This window comes from Polypterus senegalus, chromosome 5, assembly GCF_016835505.1.
Source record: "Polypterus senegalus isolate Bchr_013 chromosome 5, ASM1683550v1, whole genome shotgun sequence".
NCBI classification, from domain to species: Eukaryota; Metazoa; Chordata; class Cladistia; order Polypteriformes; family Polypteridae; genus Polypterus; species Polypterus senegalus.
In genome coordinates, this window is record NC_053158.1 from 205,931,334 (window position 1) to 205,948,683 (window position 17,350).

General features: G+C 42.1%; 1 protein-coding gene across 1 annotated transcript in view; it reads right to left on the minus strand.

The window, feature by feature from the left end:
* The window catches only part of sycp2l (synaptonemal complex protein 2-like), a 139,738-nt gene extending 122,592 nt beyond the window's left edge, over positions 1 to 17,146 (minus strand). Inside the window, exons 1-3 of the mRNA XM_039754207.1 lie at positions 16,852 to 17,146; positions 3,077 to 3,184; positions 1,058 to 1,177 (exon numbers count right to left, since the gene is read on the minus strand). Coding sequence (XP_039610141.1) covers positions 1,058 to 1,177; positions 3,077 to 3,184; positions 16,852 to 16,956 — 333 coding nt within the window. The 5' untranslated portion in view covers positions 16,957 to 17,146. The remainder of the gene's footprint in view (positions 1 to 1,057; positions 1,178 to 3,076; positions 3,185 to 16,851) is intronic.
* Positions 17,147 to 17,350: the final 204 nt, after the last annotated feature.

Genomic DNA, 17,350 nt, shown 5'->3' on the forward strand with positions numbered 1-17,350 from the left:
GAGACCACTGTGCTCATTGGGAACTTCAAAGCAGCAGAAATTTTTCTGTAACCTTCCCCAGATTTGTGCCTCGAGACAATCCTGTGTCGGAGGTCTACAGACAATTCATGTCAGAGCACAAACCAAGCATGAAATCAAAGGAATTGTCAACTGTGGGACCTTCTATAGACAGGAGTGTGCCTTTCCAAATCAGGTCACATCAACTGAATTGACCACAGGTGGACTTCAATTAAACATCTCAAGGATGATCAGGGGACACAGGATGCACCTGAGCTCAATTTGGAGCTTCATGGCAAAGGCTGTGAATACTTATGGACATGTGATTTCTAAGTTTTTTTATTTTTAATGAATTTGCAAAAATCTCAAGTATACTTTTTTTACATTGTCATTATGGGGTGTTGTGTGTAGAATTCTGAGGAAAAAAATGAATTGAATCCATTCTGGAATAAGACTGTAACATAACAAAATGTGGAAAAAGTGATGCGCTGGGAATACTTTCCGGATGCACTGTACATGTTGTTGTTGTTCTGAAAATCCAAGGACATCTCTGCACCCCCTCTCTCTGCCCAGTCCATGTGGGCCCACCCTGAATATTTTTGCCTAACGTGTCACCTTACAGCACTCTATGATGATGATGACGACCTGTGAGGCTACTTATTACAACAAATGTGTTTGATCTGCCGCCTGTCAGCAGGACAATGGAATGCACTCAATTACTACATGCAATACAAAATACATTCCAACAGATGGTGCAGTGCAAACGTTAACACCAAGATCTGCGTGGATTACTTTGATTTCTACCGGTCTCAGGTGGGTACCACAACTAGTCATTACTAATAGGCGAACATTAACAATAGCCCCCAAGGTTCCACACTCTATGCTTTCAACAGCCAGTCCAGGTAGCCAACATATTCAGATCAGCATATGCTCACAATTCAATTGCAACTTCACATTTCATCACATTTATTGCAAAGGAGTTAACCCTTCACCTTGTGCTGCAGGGATTCTCCCCAGAATGAGAACTTCCATTAGGAAAACGTTTAGCTGGCATACTTATCTTAATGACAAGTCCCTGCTGAATTAGGGACTGCAGGACATCCGGTGTGCCCGTTGTACACAAGTAAATGACACCTTTAAGTATGAGGGACACGTTCTTGAAGTCATTTTTATCCAGCTCCTGAAATCATAAACACAGAACAGAATAGAAAGGCAGGGGAGGAAAAAAAGGTTTAAAGGCTTTGTAGGAAAATCAATGTGGTAGCTTTTGGGAAACGTCAATTTTACTTAAAAATCTTGACTAAGCAGACAACTTTATTTTGTGCACAATATCACAGAGTGAAATGGCACTGGAATAGGAAGGACAATGTGGAGTTTTGGATAAATGCATACGATTTGAATTGCAGATCATGGACCTTAACCCTTAAACCACCAGACCTGGCTATAGTCGGTTCCCAATGCAATTTGCCAGCACGCCGGAGCCGAGTATATTCAACGACATATATTCATTGAATACTGGAACCAGCTATAGTCGCGTCTCAGTGCAATTCGACAACAAACCAGAGCTGATCAGTCAGTGCCATATAATTGTTGAGCAGCTAGCTCATGGCCAATGCCGCCTCACTGTCCGTGGGATTGAGCCGCTGCACTAGAATAGCCCGCCAGCATCAGCGCTTCCCTCTGTGTGTTCTTCGTGTGGGCAGTTCAAGCGCAGTTGGCTCAATGATTTACTGAATTTCATCAATGGCGTCAGTTGCACCTTCTACATATAATAACAGATTGTTGCAGTAGTTTTTCTTAATAGTTTTTACAGTTCATTGGCAGTGTGTAAAATGATCACTGTTGCAGTAATTATAATGCTCTTTGGATAAAAAAAAAAGATATATGTTCCGTTAAAATTTCACACTTTCTTTGTGAATTGTGACTTTTACTTAAAAGTGCAGCAAAAATGGTTTTGGAGTCCAGGGGTGCATTAACCCCTGTGATGGATGGCTGACAGCTGAACCCGGCCAACACACCCAGGACACTCGATCGCACTGTCCCTGCAGCTTAGCGGTGCCCTGGATTCCTGCAGGGCACGATGGGAGGTGGAGTTTGGCTTCACAGCCCTACTGGGTACAGTGGGTGCTGCCAGGTGACGCTGCAGGGAGACATATATCCCGGATGTACTCCCAAGTAATGGGGACGGAAGGACAGAAATACTTCCGAGCTGAAGAAAAATGACCCGGAAGTGCTGACAAATTACGTGAAGAAAAGAGGAGACACACTTCTGGGTCAAGAACTATATAAAAGGACTATGGGAGACCCAGCAAGCGAGATGGAGTTGGGAGGGAGTGTGACAGAGCTGCTGGGAGGAGAGGAGGAGAATTATTGTGTTTATTGTATTGATTTATTGCGAGTTGGTAGATGTGGTATTTTGAAGGCACTATTGAAAAGAAAAGAAGAAAAAAATTCTACTTAGTGCTTTTAACCTTGTGTCCGGAGTATCTGTCTGTTGAGTTCACGGGGCAACAGAGACCCTAATGCCCACACCCCCAAGTATGTGGCAGTTTGAGGGTTAAACAATATGCTCATATTCAAACCTGTACCTTCATTCTGGTCCAATGCAGCAACTCAAAAATGGTCAAAAGAAGCAGCACAGGCCACAAAACTAACAAAATCCAGACAAGAGAATCAGTAGGCCTGTGTCAGGGGGAAAAAAAAAAAAAAGGCCTCACCCCAGGCAGCCTTCACCCAAACGCAAAAGGCAGGCTTTCCAGCCTGCAATCGTCATAGATTGGGTTCAGGTCTTTAAAAAGTTTAAAAATCTCTAAATACTCAAAAAGGTGCCCTTTAGAAGAGAGGGTAACTGTAAACCACTGTGCCTGTAAAAGGGATGAAAAACTTCAGAGTGATAGAATCTTGTTCTCACTCTTTGGCGTAGGATTAAAAGAGTTTGATCAATTTTACATATTTGGGAAATGCAGTACTTTGTGATAGTCCATTGCTATTAAAGGAACTGAATGAAATAAAGCCCAACTGTTGTACATAAAGAACCGAATGGGCTGAAATCACAGGCATACATTTGACGAGTACACACCTTGTTGGCCAGTTTATCCAACCGGCTTGTTGTGGTCTTGCAAGCCTTATCCTGCTGGAGCGCTTCGGCAATTTTCTCAAAAGAAAAATCTTCCAAAATTGTTTCAAACTGAAATGACAAAACAGCAAAATAATCATCCAGCCATTTATTATCATCTACACCCGCTATGCTCAAAGAATGAAAGGAAAAGTAAACAGTCTTAGTAAATCCCAGGAGATCAATGAACAGAAGACCTCTGATTTACCATACCTGCTGTGTGTCTACCGATGTGCAGGTCACGGATGGCATTAAGGAGTCAAGGAGGAATACAAAAATTCTACCAACATCAGGAACTCCCCTCAAGTTTATATTTAGAGAATTCATATCCCACCTTCACAGAGGTAGACCTTTTTTCATGTTTTCTGAAAGCCTTGGCAATAAGAACTGGAAAAGTGTTGGACCAGGAGAGGTCAACGGGTGGGCTTCTCTGGCAGTGTCTTCAATTGGTTTGAATCCTAACTGGCAGGTAGAAAATTCTTTGTAAATTTTGGCAATTATAGTCACATGACTATATGTCCTATATGGTGTTCCACAAGGCTCTTTCCTGGTCCGCTGCTCTTTTCGATTTACATGCTTCCGTTGGGTCAGATTATCTCGGGGCATAACGTAGGCTACCATACCTATGCTGATGACACACAACTGTACTTATCAATAGCGCCCGACGACCCATACTCTCTTGATTCACTAACACAATGTCTTGTCTTGTGTTTCTGAATGGATGAGTAATAATTCTCTCAAACTAAATAAAGAGAAAACAGAAATCTTAGTGATTGGCAATAATGGATATAATGAGGCTATTAGAAATAAATTTGATACATTCGGATTAAAAATCAGGACGGAGATAAAGAATTTAGAGGTAACTATTGACTCTGACCTGAATTTTAAATCACATACTAAGCAGATTACTAGGACAGCATTTTTCCAATTAAGAAATACAGCAAAAGTTAGACCTCTTATTACTTTATAATGCTGAAAAATTAATCCACACTTTTGTTTTCAGTCGACTAGATTACTGCAATGCTCTCCTCTCAGGACTACCCAAAAAAAAAACATAAATTGATTGCAACGAGTGCAGAATGGAGCTGCTAGAATCCTAACTTGGAAACGAAAATCCGAGCACATCATCCCAGTCCTGATGTCACTACACTGGTTACCTGTGTCATTTAGAATTGACTTTAAAATACTGCTGCTGGTTTACAAAGCCTTCAATAATCTGCTCCATCTTATATTTCTGAATGTCTTTCACCTTACACTCCAAATCATAACCTTAGATCTTCAAATGAGGGTCTGCTTAGAATTCCAAGAGTGAAACTTAAAAGAAGTGGTGAGGCGGGTGGCTTTCTGCTGTGATGCAACTAAAATCTGGAATAGCCTGCCAGTAGGAACTCGCCAGGCTGATATGGTGGAGCTCTTTAAAACACTGCTGAAAACACATTACTGGAACATGGCTTTCTCAGAGCTTCATCTTAGTTTAATCCTGATGCTCTGTATATTCAATGAATTATCATTGTGGTATAGCGGGTCCACGGCTTCTGAAAAAAGTCAGGTTTTTTAAATCCGTATAGCCGTGTCGTTCTCCGTGGGCGCGATTGCACAACCGCGGGGAGTTAATGGGGTGATTGGAGCGAGTCGTACCTGCACGTGAGGGTGCGGTCACTCTTGTTTGCCTCATTGGCTTCCTGCGGTGTGTAATTAAGAGGCTGTGCCCACGGAGGCAGAGAGAGAGGGATAAATCAGGAATCGTGGAAAAAAAAAGAGATAAATCAGGGAAAGAAATGGAAGGAGGTAGAACGATGTGAGAAGGAGGTTAAAGTATGGCAATGGCAGTCTAGGCTGGATGATCTGGCCACCTTAAGAGAGAGACAGAACGAGCGGGGGCCCCGCGAAGGAGTGTTAGATGGAGGCGCTCTAGGGGGCTAGTTCGCCCCACTGACAATTAGCGAGTGGGGTGAGCAGGAGAGGTGTCATCCCGCTGGATCTGAGGAGCGACTACGGGTGCGCGAAAGATCACGGGAGGAGAGCCAGCCTCGTCGGTCTGGCAGTGACTTCCTGATGGAGTCCGAGACGGACGGAGGTTGACAGAAGGAGCTCGTGACTGTTGGATCTCCGCGGCTGCAAGTAATGGTGAGCTGGGGAGAGAGTGATGGAGGTGGGCCAGAGAACAAGAAGGGTGTGAGAGACTGCGTTTTAACTTCTATATTTTTAACCTTTAGATTTTAAAGGATTTATTTATTGTTGATGGTTTTAACCCCACTGGACACTTGATTTTTATGGATTTATTTATTGAACTTTGACGCTGCACTTTTGCACTTTTTGTTTTTGAATAAAGCACTTTATGGAATATCCCCTGGCCTTGAGAGATTTGTCCCTATGTGTCAGCTCATCTCGGTGACATTATCGACGGTGTTGGGTTCAAGGGCTCCTGAACAACAATAGGGGGATGGAGTCGAACTCGCATCGTCACAATCATCATTCCTGGTGGCTCCAAAATCCATACTAACCTCTACTTTCTCTTTGGTTCTTTTTCTGGTTTTCTGTAGTGGCCACCTGTGCCACCAGCACCTGATCAAAGCACCGTGATGTCCCTACATTGATGGATTAAAGGCCAGACGTCCACATGACCATCATCATCATCATCATCAAGGTAATCCATGAGAACCCTGAATACCATGACGACTGACTGAGATCACTTATGTTAGTTAGGTAGAAAGCCTAGACGGGGTTGAGTGGTCTCGTGGCCTCGGACCCCCTGCAGATTTTAATTTTTTCTCCAGCCGTCTGGAAGTTGTGTGTTTTTTCTTTTCTTCCTTTGCTATCGGGCCTTACTTTTTTTCTTTGTTAATTAGTGTTCCCTTATTCTAAATTCTAATTTTCATTTATTTTGTCTTTTTTCTCTCTTTCTTCATCATGTAAAGCACTTTGAGCTGCATAATTTGTATGAAAATGTGCAACAGAAATAAATGTTGTTGTTGAGAGAAAAGGAAGTCTGAAAAGGCTAAGGTCTCATCAGTAACGGCACCAGCATTTCATATTAGGATGGGCCTAAATTTGTCACGGGTGGGTCAAATGTTATTTTTATTACTCTTAAATATACATTCAATGGGATGGGGATTAGAAGTCCAATGATACAAACTTTTTTTTTTTTATTTGCATGTCTAGTTTGAACGTTTGTTTGCATATTTTTAAACCCACTGACAAATAGTGAAGTATTTTGACTGCCTAGCCTTTGATAATACGCAAAACAAACCATTACAATAATAATTAATTATACTTCTGAATAGAATTTACTATATAACAGAACACTAAATGGTCTGTGTGTCCAGTCCCTCCGAGCAATCCGATTGGTCAGTTTAGCACTTCCTCTTTTGTCGAGTCACCAAAGCCAACGTGAGACGCACGAGGAGGAGTAAAGGCGCATGAGGCACGCCAAGAGAGTCGAGAAAGGCACCATGAAAATAATGACGGAGTCTTTTCAAGAGAGGGACTGCCAGTCCAGAGAGGTTCAAATACCCGTAAACACGCAGGAGAGGCGCTGAAGGTACGTGTAGGGCAAGAGACAGAACAGCTAAAACCATATTTACTATTACTGGTCTTTGCTGGGGACTGTGGTTAGTAAGATTACAAACAGGAAAATGGATTACTGTCTTGTCATTCCTTGCAATTTGCACACACGTACACGCAGGATATGCACGTTTCTAGTCTCTGAATACCCGAGTGAATCTCCCCTCATAAAGATTAGTACAAAAAGGCCAATAACTGCATCTTTTGATAGCCCGTATTCCACCCACACGGTGTTGTTATCTCTTGTATCAATGAGCCATAAAGCTGTAACAGAATTAGCTCCGAGGCTAGGGATCTGCACTGGCAATCAGAAGGTTGCCGGTTCGAATCCCGTAAATGCCAAAAAAAGGGACTCTGCTCTGTTGGGCCCTTAACCTGCAATTGCTGAGCGCTGCGAGTAGTGAGTCTTGTATAAATGTACAAGAATGAAAAAAAGAATTATAAATTAACTTTAAAAGCAATTGAGTTGTTGGGTTATGAATATCCACTAATCCGTCACCTGGCCGATCCTTTGACATTTTCCGGCTTGGTGGTTGTAAATCTTCCAGCACACACTCAGTAATATGTATCGATAGGAAGTGGGGTAGCAGTGGGGTTTTCATTCGCCATTGGGGCATCACCGAAATTTTCAGACTCTGGTACATTCTGTACTTCTGTTGTGATCAAGGCGCTATATATGCGCCCGACCCGAAACAGACGGACAACGGAGGCACGTTAAAATAAACCAGAAAGGATTTCATTTTCTTCTTCAGCTGGGGGCCACATCTTCCCTGCGTCCATCAGCCACAACACAGTCCCGCAAAAGCACAACCACCAAATAAACTCTTAAGTCCTCCACTCCTCCTTGGCAGCTTGGCCTCCCTCCTCCCGACACCAGCTTCTTGAGTAGTGGCTGCTAGCTCCTTTTTATAAGGCACCCGGAAGTGCGCCAGGCGCTCGATTGCCAAGTTTCGGCTGCACTTCCGTGTGTGGCGAATGCACTGCCCATAAGGGCTCAGAAGGTCCAGCACCCCCTGGTGGTGCCTGCAGGGCCCAACAAGGCTGTGACAAACTCCAACACCCCATTAAGCCCTGCAGGAGTCCAAGGCACTGCTGCAACCCAAAGGGGCTGCCATCTAGTGCCTTTGGGGGAGGTATTGAATAGCCCAAGGTTTCCCCCCCGGAACATATACTGAAGGGGCATCCGGGCCGGGCATGGGCCCCAGCGATCTGCCACACTGTTTATGTCCTTTCACTAATAAAAACATAAAATGGCCGCTTATCGAGACATCATTTACATATCCCTTCAACAAGCCTAACTAGTGATATGCGATTCATCAATGATCTTTCTAAATGGCTCTTTTCGGTGAAGCATACAAATTAATTTGGTGGGGCGCAATGGAATAGAAGTAACTTCAGCAAGTTAGTAGTTGATAACCTCCTGTAATTTTACAAGTTTTGAGTGGCTGTGATTGGCAAGCCGATTGTATTTTCTAAACCTTGTTATGCAGGCATCATAATTACCACCCATATATGTGCTTTCCAAATACTTAAGTTAAACGTTTCTACAGGGTGGTCCAGATCTAATTATGCAGATCCAGATCGTCTGGATGATTTTGATTTATGCGGGGACGATTCCATGTCGTCAGTTCGCACACTTGTCAATGGTCTGGGATTTTTCGGGTGATTTTCTATGTAATAAACTTAATAAGTTGTTATAGCGTAATGAAAATTGCATAATTAGATCTCGACCACCTTATAGTGATAAAGTTAGCACAGGTGATGTGGCTGTGCAAGCGTATAATAACCGATATTACAATCAAGGGAGATGCATACAGCAGAAGCTAATTTTCATCTTCTTAATAATAATGATAATAATTATTAAATAAATAAATAAATAAACAAAGCTACAAAGTGGATCATTGAAGAAAACTAGGCAGGCTTAGACCCACTGGGGCCTAATGCTGGATCTGCCCCAGGATCTAATGCCAAAAGAACCAAAATGATCGAAACACCAAATGCCAAAAAAAGTACTGTCATTAAAGAGGAGGCAAACACAAAGAGCAAGAAATTGGAGTTAGAAAACGGCCACAAACTGAACAAATTACAATCGCGAGTCACCATTCAACGATGCTACACATCCTCACTTCTTAAAGTGAAATTGTGATTTATAAAAAGGTCAACTGTGTAGAAATGTGTGAACAGCAGGTCTCATAAATCTCATTTTTTTTGACATATGGTAATTTTCCCATTTTATTAGCACACACATATTTTCACACTCAAATCCACAGTGTTTTATGAATGACACCCCAGAACAGCACCCCACCTTCAGTCATCCATCCATCCATCCACCCTATTGGTTAGAGGTGCTCTCTGTGTGACCCATCAATCACTTCTGATGACTCTCTAATTTGCATAAAGCACACCCTCAGCACAGCAAAGAACTTGAAGTTAGCACCATGTTAACAAATCCTGACAAATCGATGTTTTCGATCATTTTGCTTTTTCTACAACAACAAAGTTCAATTAACTCCATTAAAGCATTTTTGAGATTTTGGGGTAATGAGATTTTACTATTGGGTGGGGTTACTCCTAATATTGATATTAAAATATCTTCTCTGACATCACATGTGATGAAGACCATGGAGCGGCATTAGGACTGATTTAGATTATTTATGTTAGGTAGAATGCCCAGTTGGGGCTTGGTGGTCTCTTGGCCTTGGAACCCCTGCAGATATTTTTTTTTTCTGTTCCTCTCTCTCTTATCCATCTGACCATACTTTATTCTTTGTCACTTAGTATTGCCTAATCTTATTTTTGTTTCATATAAAAATATTCTATAGAAATAAATGTCGCTCTGACGTCACATCTGATGAAGACCATGGAGCGGCTGCTGCTTCACCACCTGAGGCCACAGGTCCGCCACACCCTCGACCCTCTGCAGCTCGCATACCAGGAGAAGGTGGGAGCGGAGAATGCCATCATCTATATGCTACACCGATCCCTCTCCCACTTGGACAGAGGCAGTGGTGCAGTAAGAATTATGTTTCTGGACTTCTCTAGTGCCTTCAACCCCATCCAACCTCTGCTCCTTAGAGACAAGCTGACAGAGATGGGAGTAGACTCATAACTGGTGCCATGGATTGTGGACTATCTTACAGACGGACCTCAGTATATGCGTCTCGGGAACTGCAGGTCTGACATTGTGGTCAGCAGCACTGGAGTGCCGCAGGGGACTGGACTTTCTCCAGTCCTGTTCAGCCAACATACAGACTTCCAATACAACTCGGAGTCCTGCCACGTGCAAAAGTTCGCTGATGACACTGCTATGGTGGTGTGCATCAGGAGGAGTATAGCAACCTAATCAAGGACTTTGTTAAATGGTGTGACTCAAACCACCTACACCTGAACACCAGCAAAACCAAAGAGCTGGTGGTGGATTTTAGGAGGCCCAGGCCCCTCATGGACCCCGTGATCATCAGAGGTTACTTTGCAGAGGGTACAGACCTATAAATACCTGGGAGTGCAGCTGGATGATAAATTGGATTGGACTGCCAAAACTGATGCTCTATGTAAGAAAGGTCAGAGCACACTATACTTTCTAAGAAGGTTGGCATCCTTCAACATCTGCAATAAGATGCTGCAGATGTTCTATCACACGGTTGTGGCGAGTGCCCTTTTCTACGCAATGGTGTGCTGGGGAGGCAGCATAAAGAAAAGGGATGCCACACGCCTGGACAAACTGGTGAGGAAGGCAGGCTCTATTATAGGCATGGAGCTGGACAGTTTGACATCTGTGGCAGAGCGACGGGCGCTGAGCAGGCTCCTGTCAAATCATGGGGAACCCACTGAATAGGATCATCTCCAGACAGAGTGCTGTCACCGTCCTGCTCCACTGACAGACTGAGGAGACCCCACACTATGCGACTCTTCAGTTCAGTTATTGTCTGTTACACCTGCATTGTTATCACTCTTTAATTTAATATTGTTCTTTATCAATATGCTGCTGCTGGAGTATGTAAATTTCCCCTTGGGATTAATAAAGTATCTATCTATCTCACTGGATACCTACTGCCTCATATGTGCCATCCTGCCAAATTTCAGCTTTTTCACTAAATGGGAAGTAGTGAGTGAGTGAACTTTACATTCTCTCTCTCTCCCCAATTCCGACCTGGCAGATGAGGTTGGCCATGCAATCAGAATGCTGCGGTGTGTTCCACAGGATTTCGGACTCACTTCATGATAATTTTACATGCTTTATGGTTCTGGCTTGGGTCAGGTTGAGTCATCGGATTTTCAGATCTTCCTCAACTTTTTTGGTCCATGTTTTCTCTGGTGCAGCCTGTTGTATCCTCTACTGGGTGGGTCGCTGTCTCCAGAGGAGTCTGTGTGGTAGCCCATTTGTGTCCATTCCGCATATATGGCTGGGCCACCTCATTCTTTGCTGTTGGAGTTGTTCGTTGATGTTGACATCTTGCACAAATGGTCTTAACCGACGCGTGCGCGAGTTGCAGTACCAGCAAAAAGTCGGGGGGTGCAGTGTGCTAAAAGTCGGAACGTGACGTCAGAGTCTCTGTTTACTATCTACATGTGCCAGCAAGCCTCTATGGAGATCCTTCGGGGATCGATGTGCGCGCTTTGCTGTTTGATGAATGGTTCAAAGTGTTGAAGCAAAATGCCGACATACAGATGCATTCGTGGTGCTTTTATATTCAAGCGTCGCATATTCCCGATCGTAATGACACGATACATTTTAAAAGTCTCACATACCATCTTTTGTGCCGTCTACTTTTTATTTTTTTACTTTACCTGCTGTCAGGTCCAAGAAGCTCGTAGCGATTAAAAACTGGGATGATGTTTACGACGGTCTGCTTTAATAATAAAGTAAACTACGAGGTTAAAGTGGACATTTCGAGATTAAAGCCAAAATTTCCACTTTAATCACAAAATACACGTTTTCACCATGTCTTTTATTTTTTTCTCAGTGGCTCAAATACAGCGCTATACATTATGTTGCCGATGTGAAGTTGCAAAAAAAAAAAAGACGGCACTGAGACTTTTAAAATGTATCGTGTCATTACGATCGGGAATATGCGACGCTTGAATATAAAAGCACCACGAATGTATTTGTATGTCGGCATTTTGCTTCACCACATCGAAGCATACATCCCGTAGGATCGGCATAGAGGCTTTCTGTCACATGTAGATAGTTCCCGAATGTAATGACACGATACATTTTAAAAGTCTCACATACCATCTTTTGTGTCATCTTTTTTAATTTTTTTATTTTTGCAACTTAACAACAGCAACATAATGTATAGCGTCATATTTGAACCACTGAGAAAAAAATAAAGGACACGGTGAAAACGTGTATTTTGTGATTAAAGTGGAAATTTCGGCTTTAATCTCGAATTGTCCACTTTAACCTCGTAGTTTACTTTATTATTAAAGCAGACCGTCGTAAACGTCATCCCAGTCTTTAATCGCTACGAGCTTCTTGGACCTGACAGCAGCGGAAAGCAGCAATAGATCGCCAGACAGAACAAATTAAATGTCTGATATTCCAACTCTCTGCGCATTTAGAATCTTTAGATTCATACTTGATATCACTTTCATGATGAAATGCATTAAAGTGTGTATGTTACATTTTACATATAATTTCGTTTAAATAATGAATACTGTTAATAATTACACACATGGGGGTGTCACAGTGGTGGAGCGATAGCACTGCTGTCTCGCAGGGAGTTACGTTGCTGGTATTTCCTGCTTGTATTCCACACTGTGCTCCGGTTTCCTTCCAAAGATAAGCAGATTTGGTGCCGCTAAAATGACGCCAGTGTATGTGTGCTTGTATTCACCTTGCGATGAGCGGAGACCTTGTCCAGGGATTGTTTCTCAGTCGTGCCCAATGCTTGTTGGAATGGACACATCCCTGGACTGATGGATTTAATCAATAAACATCCTTTTCACAGATATTGCGGTAAGGTGTTATCGGAATTTAATAGGTGTTTTAGGCAATTCACAACACAGAGAAGCCAAACATGTTCTCACCGTGATAATATCTCACACTGCCACCTGGTGGACTCCTCCAGATTTACGTAAAGTACGTGCGCAAGTATAAACACTTCAACGCTTGCGTAGCAGGAGCGTCTGCTGCAGCATGCGTCGCGTGAAGTATAAATGAGCCCTTAGTGTGCAACATTGACACACATTTACTACGACTGCTTCGGTGGTGCAACAGTATTTACACTTGACAGGTAATCAAAACTTCATGGGTTTGATCCCCGACAAGTCCATTTTGAGAAGTGAGCTGCTTTTATTCTAACTGTTTTAGAATAAAAACATACATTTGATTCCAGTCTGCAACAGCCGGTGTAAATGTGTGATACTTGTAAAGGTTAGCTTTGTTTTGTTTTTTTTTTTTTTATTCAGTTTCATTCTCTCAGTCGCATTCACAATCCTACCCGACCATCTGACACTGCTGTTCTCACATAGATGCGCTCTAGCACTGCACTCTGTAGGCAGTAAATAAATCCAAATAAATAACATCTGGGTGGTGTATGTGCCCTAAAAAGAAGTCTGACTGCATTCTCGTACCAATGCTTGTGAACTGAAGTGTCTGCGCGCACTTTTCGTGGCATTACACGTGTATTTTTTGAGCAGGCCCGTGTCACTCAAACACAGGAAGCTCTGCAGTGTACTTGTGACTTTCGGTTATAGTCTTGAATAAAAGTGCACTTGTTTTGTTATACTTGTACATCAACATTTATATGTTACCTACTGTACATAAAAGCCAGATCAAATGTTATTTACTTCCTACAGAATGCAGAGCTATAGCGCGTAAATGAAACTGAATAAAAAAAAAATAAAATAAATTAAGCTAACCTTTACAAGTATCATACATTTACACCAGTTGTTACAGACTGAAATCAAATGTATGTTTTTATTCTAAAACAGTGAGAGTAAAAGCAGCTCACTTCTCAAAACGGACTCGTCGGGGATTGAACCCATGAAGTTTTGATTACCAGTCAAGTGTTAATACTGTTGCAGCACCGAAGCAGTCGTAGTAAATGTGTGTCAATGTCGCACCCTAATGCGTGTTGTTTTTCTGCAGTTATATTCTTGAATAGAAGCACACTTGTTCTGTTATATTTGTACCTTTTGTGAAAGTTTTTCTTTGATATTTGGACTTCAGGTTTCACACATTATACACTTCATGTCTACATTTTGTCAATTATTAACTAAACATGAAAAACGTTTCTGTTTTAACTACGTGTTCACAAAGATCGCTGCAGACGCGGAACACACGTGAAATGCAAGTGTCCCAAATAACGAGATAGTATTTATAAAAGGTGTCATTTAGCTTGGACTTCTCATTCTAAACAACTCCAAGCAACTGACACGCAGGTCAACAGACCTGAGCTGAGAAAACTGTGCGGGGTGGGGGATGTGATAGCAGACTGCTTGCCGTTTGTTGCTTATCAACGCATTTAAAGGACAAAAGACGCCGACGGAAAGGTGAGAAGTGATTTAAGGTGGGACAGATCTACAAGTTTTTTCATTGGCTCTTGTAATTCTAGTGTTAAATCATTAAACATGTGTATGGTCAAGTGTATTCACTGCATGTTATCATGCAGTGCACCCTTACTGTTTAGTTTGCAATAATCAGAGCAGATTTTCACAATTTTCCTTACTTTCCCAGCAGCAAACTCTCCTACTAAATTCTCATAATCCAGCTCTTCTGTCCATTCCTTTTCAATGGGCATCATAACCACCAAAAGGATTTTCTCCTTTGTGTTTCTTTTCTATTTTCAGAGTTTACAAAACGATATTGGCAAATATTCACAGAAGTACCTCGGGAGCGTCATTGCCTCCAACGGTGGCATCGAGCGTGATGCGACTTGTCAAATTAACAAAGCAACCGCAGCTTTTCAGCAGTTCTGTCCTGTCTGTGGGGCCCCTTCACTATCTCTGCCTACTAAGAACCAGCTTTTCTCCTCAATCGTCATTCCGACCACCATCTACGCTTGCGAGACTTAAAAAAATGATGAAGACCATAGCCTGAAAACTCAATGTTTATTTGCAACAATGGTGCTTGCAGCGCATCTTGAAAGTCATTGATTGTGATTGAATAACAAATGCAGAGGTATATCGCTGAATGGACTTGCACCCCACTCTCCGCAGTGGTCACAGAACGAAGGTTCAGATTCACCGGACACGTTTTGAACATGCAACGGAACTGGATACCGAAGGTGGTCACGCTGTGGAATCCAGCCCAAGGGAAGTGGAAGCAGGGACAACATGGCGGAGGACGTTCACAGATGACTTGCATGCCATTAATGTTGCATGGACAAGGCAGAGAGCGCCACGCAGGACTGATCACATTGGGGGCGACTTGCAGCCTAATGCACCGAACAGCACAGGTGGATTTACACTTAATTCACAGATCAGTGCAATATGAATGGATTTTACAGATGTTGATTGTCTTCGTTGCGTATCTTTCTTTTAAATTAGGAAATTCAAACAAAGTTGGAAATCTATTTTAAAAATAAACACAAAAACCATTTAAAGTATGGGAAATAATTGTACGATTGTGGATGTATTAGGGATACTTTATAGAGAGCTTTTCTCATCCCCCCAAAGCGCTTCACACATATTCAAATAGGATTAAGATGACATTAACAACAGAGGATACAAACTAATATTGCACTTTAAAACGCCAAATAATATGTGAAAGTCAAACTTATTAGAAGAAGATACAATTCAACAGCAATGAAGAAATCCATTAAGAAATGACACAAATTGTATACACTTAAGGAACGATAAATAGGAATAATGAATATGAGAAGATTTCGTTATCCGTTTTATATCCGGGCGATGGAAGGACTTGACCATTCAATGGCCATTCGCTTGATGTTCTCTTCAGATGCAACGATTCCAGCTTGACCCGAGTTAAGCTGTGCTCCTCTACAGAGTAAACGCCACCCGGTGGTGCAGTACCTAGAACTACCAGTCAGTCATGACCCAACCCTCTATATCCTAACACAGGGGTCTGCTGGAGCCAATCCCAGACAACACAGGGTGCAAGGTAGGAACAAATCCCCCGACAGGGCACCAGCCCAACAATTTAGGACCGCCAATGCATCTATCCTGCATGTCACCCATTGTTAAAAAAACATTACTTGAAAGAAAATGTGGAGTACTATTAAACAAACAAAAAAAAAAAATTCTATATTAATATTTTTGGTCTAACAAACTTTTTTATATAAAAAGACACAAAAGCAAGCTAGTTCAATTTTTCTTATTTTCACAAAATTCTTTTTAATCATATCTGGACAGACCTTGTCCATTTTGCATAGTATTTTGAAAGTGATTTCTTCATGTTGTTTCTAAAACAATATTAATTAACAACTGTCCAAATTGCTCCTTAATTTAGAGCGCCAAAGTTTGCATTCTAAGCAGAAAGACAAAGGGCCCAATCAGGTGACGTCGGTGTAATTGCGCGCATAGCCACGCCCCTTTTCGTGAAGGCAAGATGAAGTAAGGCTCCAACTTCTGTTTTCCCTCCTCATATCGAATAGTTCTGAAAATTAGGAAGGAGCTAACCAGAATCTGAAATAATTGACATGTCCCAAAGGTGACGGGGCTTAACTTTCAGAATTAGTTTGTGAGCGCAGGAGCATTTCAAGCAAACTGACAGCATAGCAAATGCCCGGGTAAAGAAAAGTGGCGCTTCATTTTTCGTTCGGTTTATTGGAAATCGCTAATTCTTGCATGTTTTCTTTTTCTTGATAGTTTTAAAATAATCACGTATATACTCGAACATGTAATTAAGGAAGGGCACACAGTGCCGATCGTATTTCGCCATTGAAATTCATCATGCTCCGTTAATTGATTGGCGTGACACAATCCACGAGTGAGGCATGTATAACGTAACGTGACGTCTTACATATTCGAAGTAATTTAAAAGTTTAACGGTTAATGTGTCGAAAAATCAGTCGTATAAACAGCAAAAAGGAAAAAAAAATGAGCAAAACCTCTCGTTTTAATGAAACAGGTCAATGATCACGACACATTGCCTGCCTGCCCTGCACTTTTTAAACTTTTACCCTGAGCGGTTCACCTCAAGCAAAGCCGAATACATCTTAATACTCCGCTTTGAATCTTATTTGAATATGAAAGTAAGTCATATTTACCATGGCTGACTTTTGCCTCCGTTTGTGCTCTTTTTCCAGTCTGTTCCGTTCACCGCAATGAAAGGCACTGCAAAGACGGCAGAATGAAGAGCAGCCGCTACTCATTAGCGCCTGGCCGAGGTAATTAGTCCACAAGCAGGCCGGGCAGAGACACAGACAGACAGACAGACACAATCAGCCATTAACAGAACCGCGTAATCCAGTATGGCATCGGGGGCGCGCATGCAGGCAAACGCTGGGCAAACGCACGGATACTCCTCAGGGACACTTTATAATGGATATAGCGCACTATCATGGTCTTTAAATGTAAAATTGGCCTTTTACAGGAGCTCGATCAATAAATAAATCCATACACAAATATTGTTTTATTATAATAAACAAGGCAGCCACCCAAGAATGAATGAAAACAAAGCAAACTAAAAAGAAAGATGTATTTGGAGTAGCCAATTAATGTGTTTTTGGGCTGATGGTGTGAAAACAAAAGAATTAAACAAGTTAA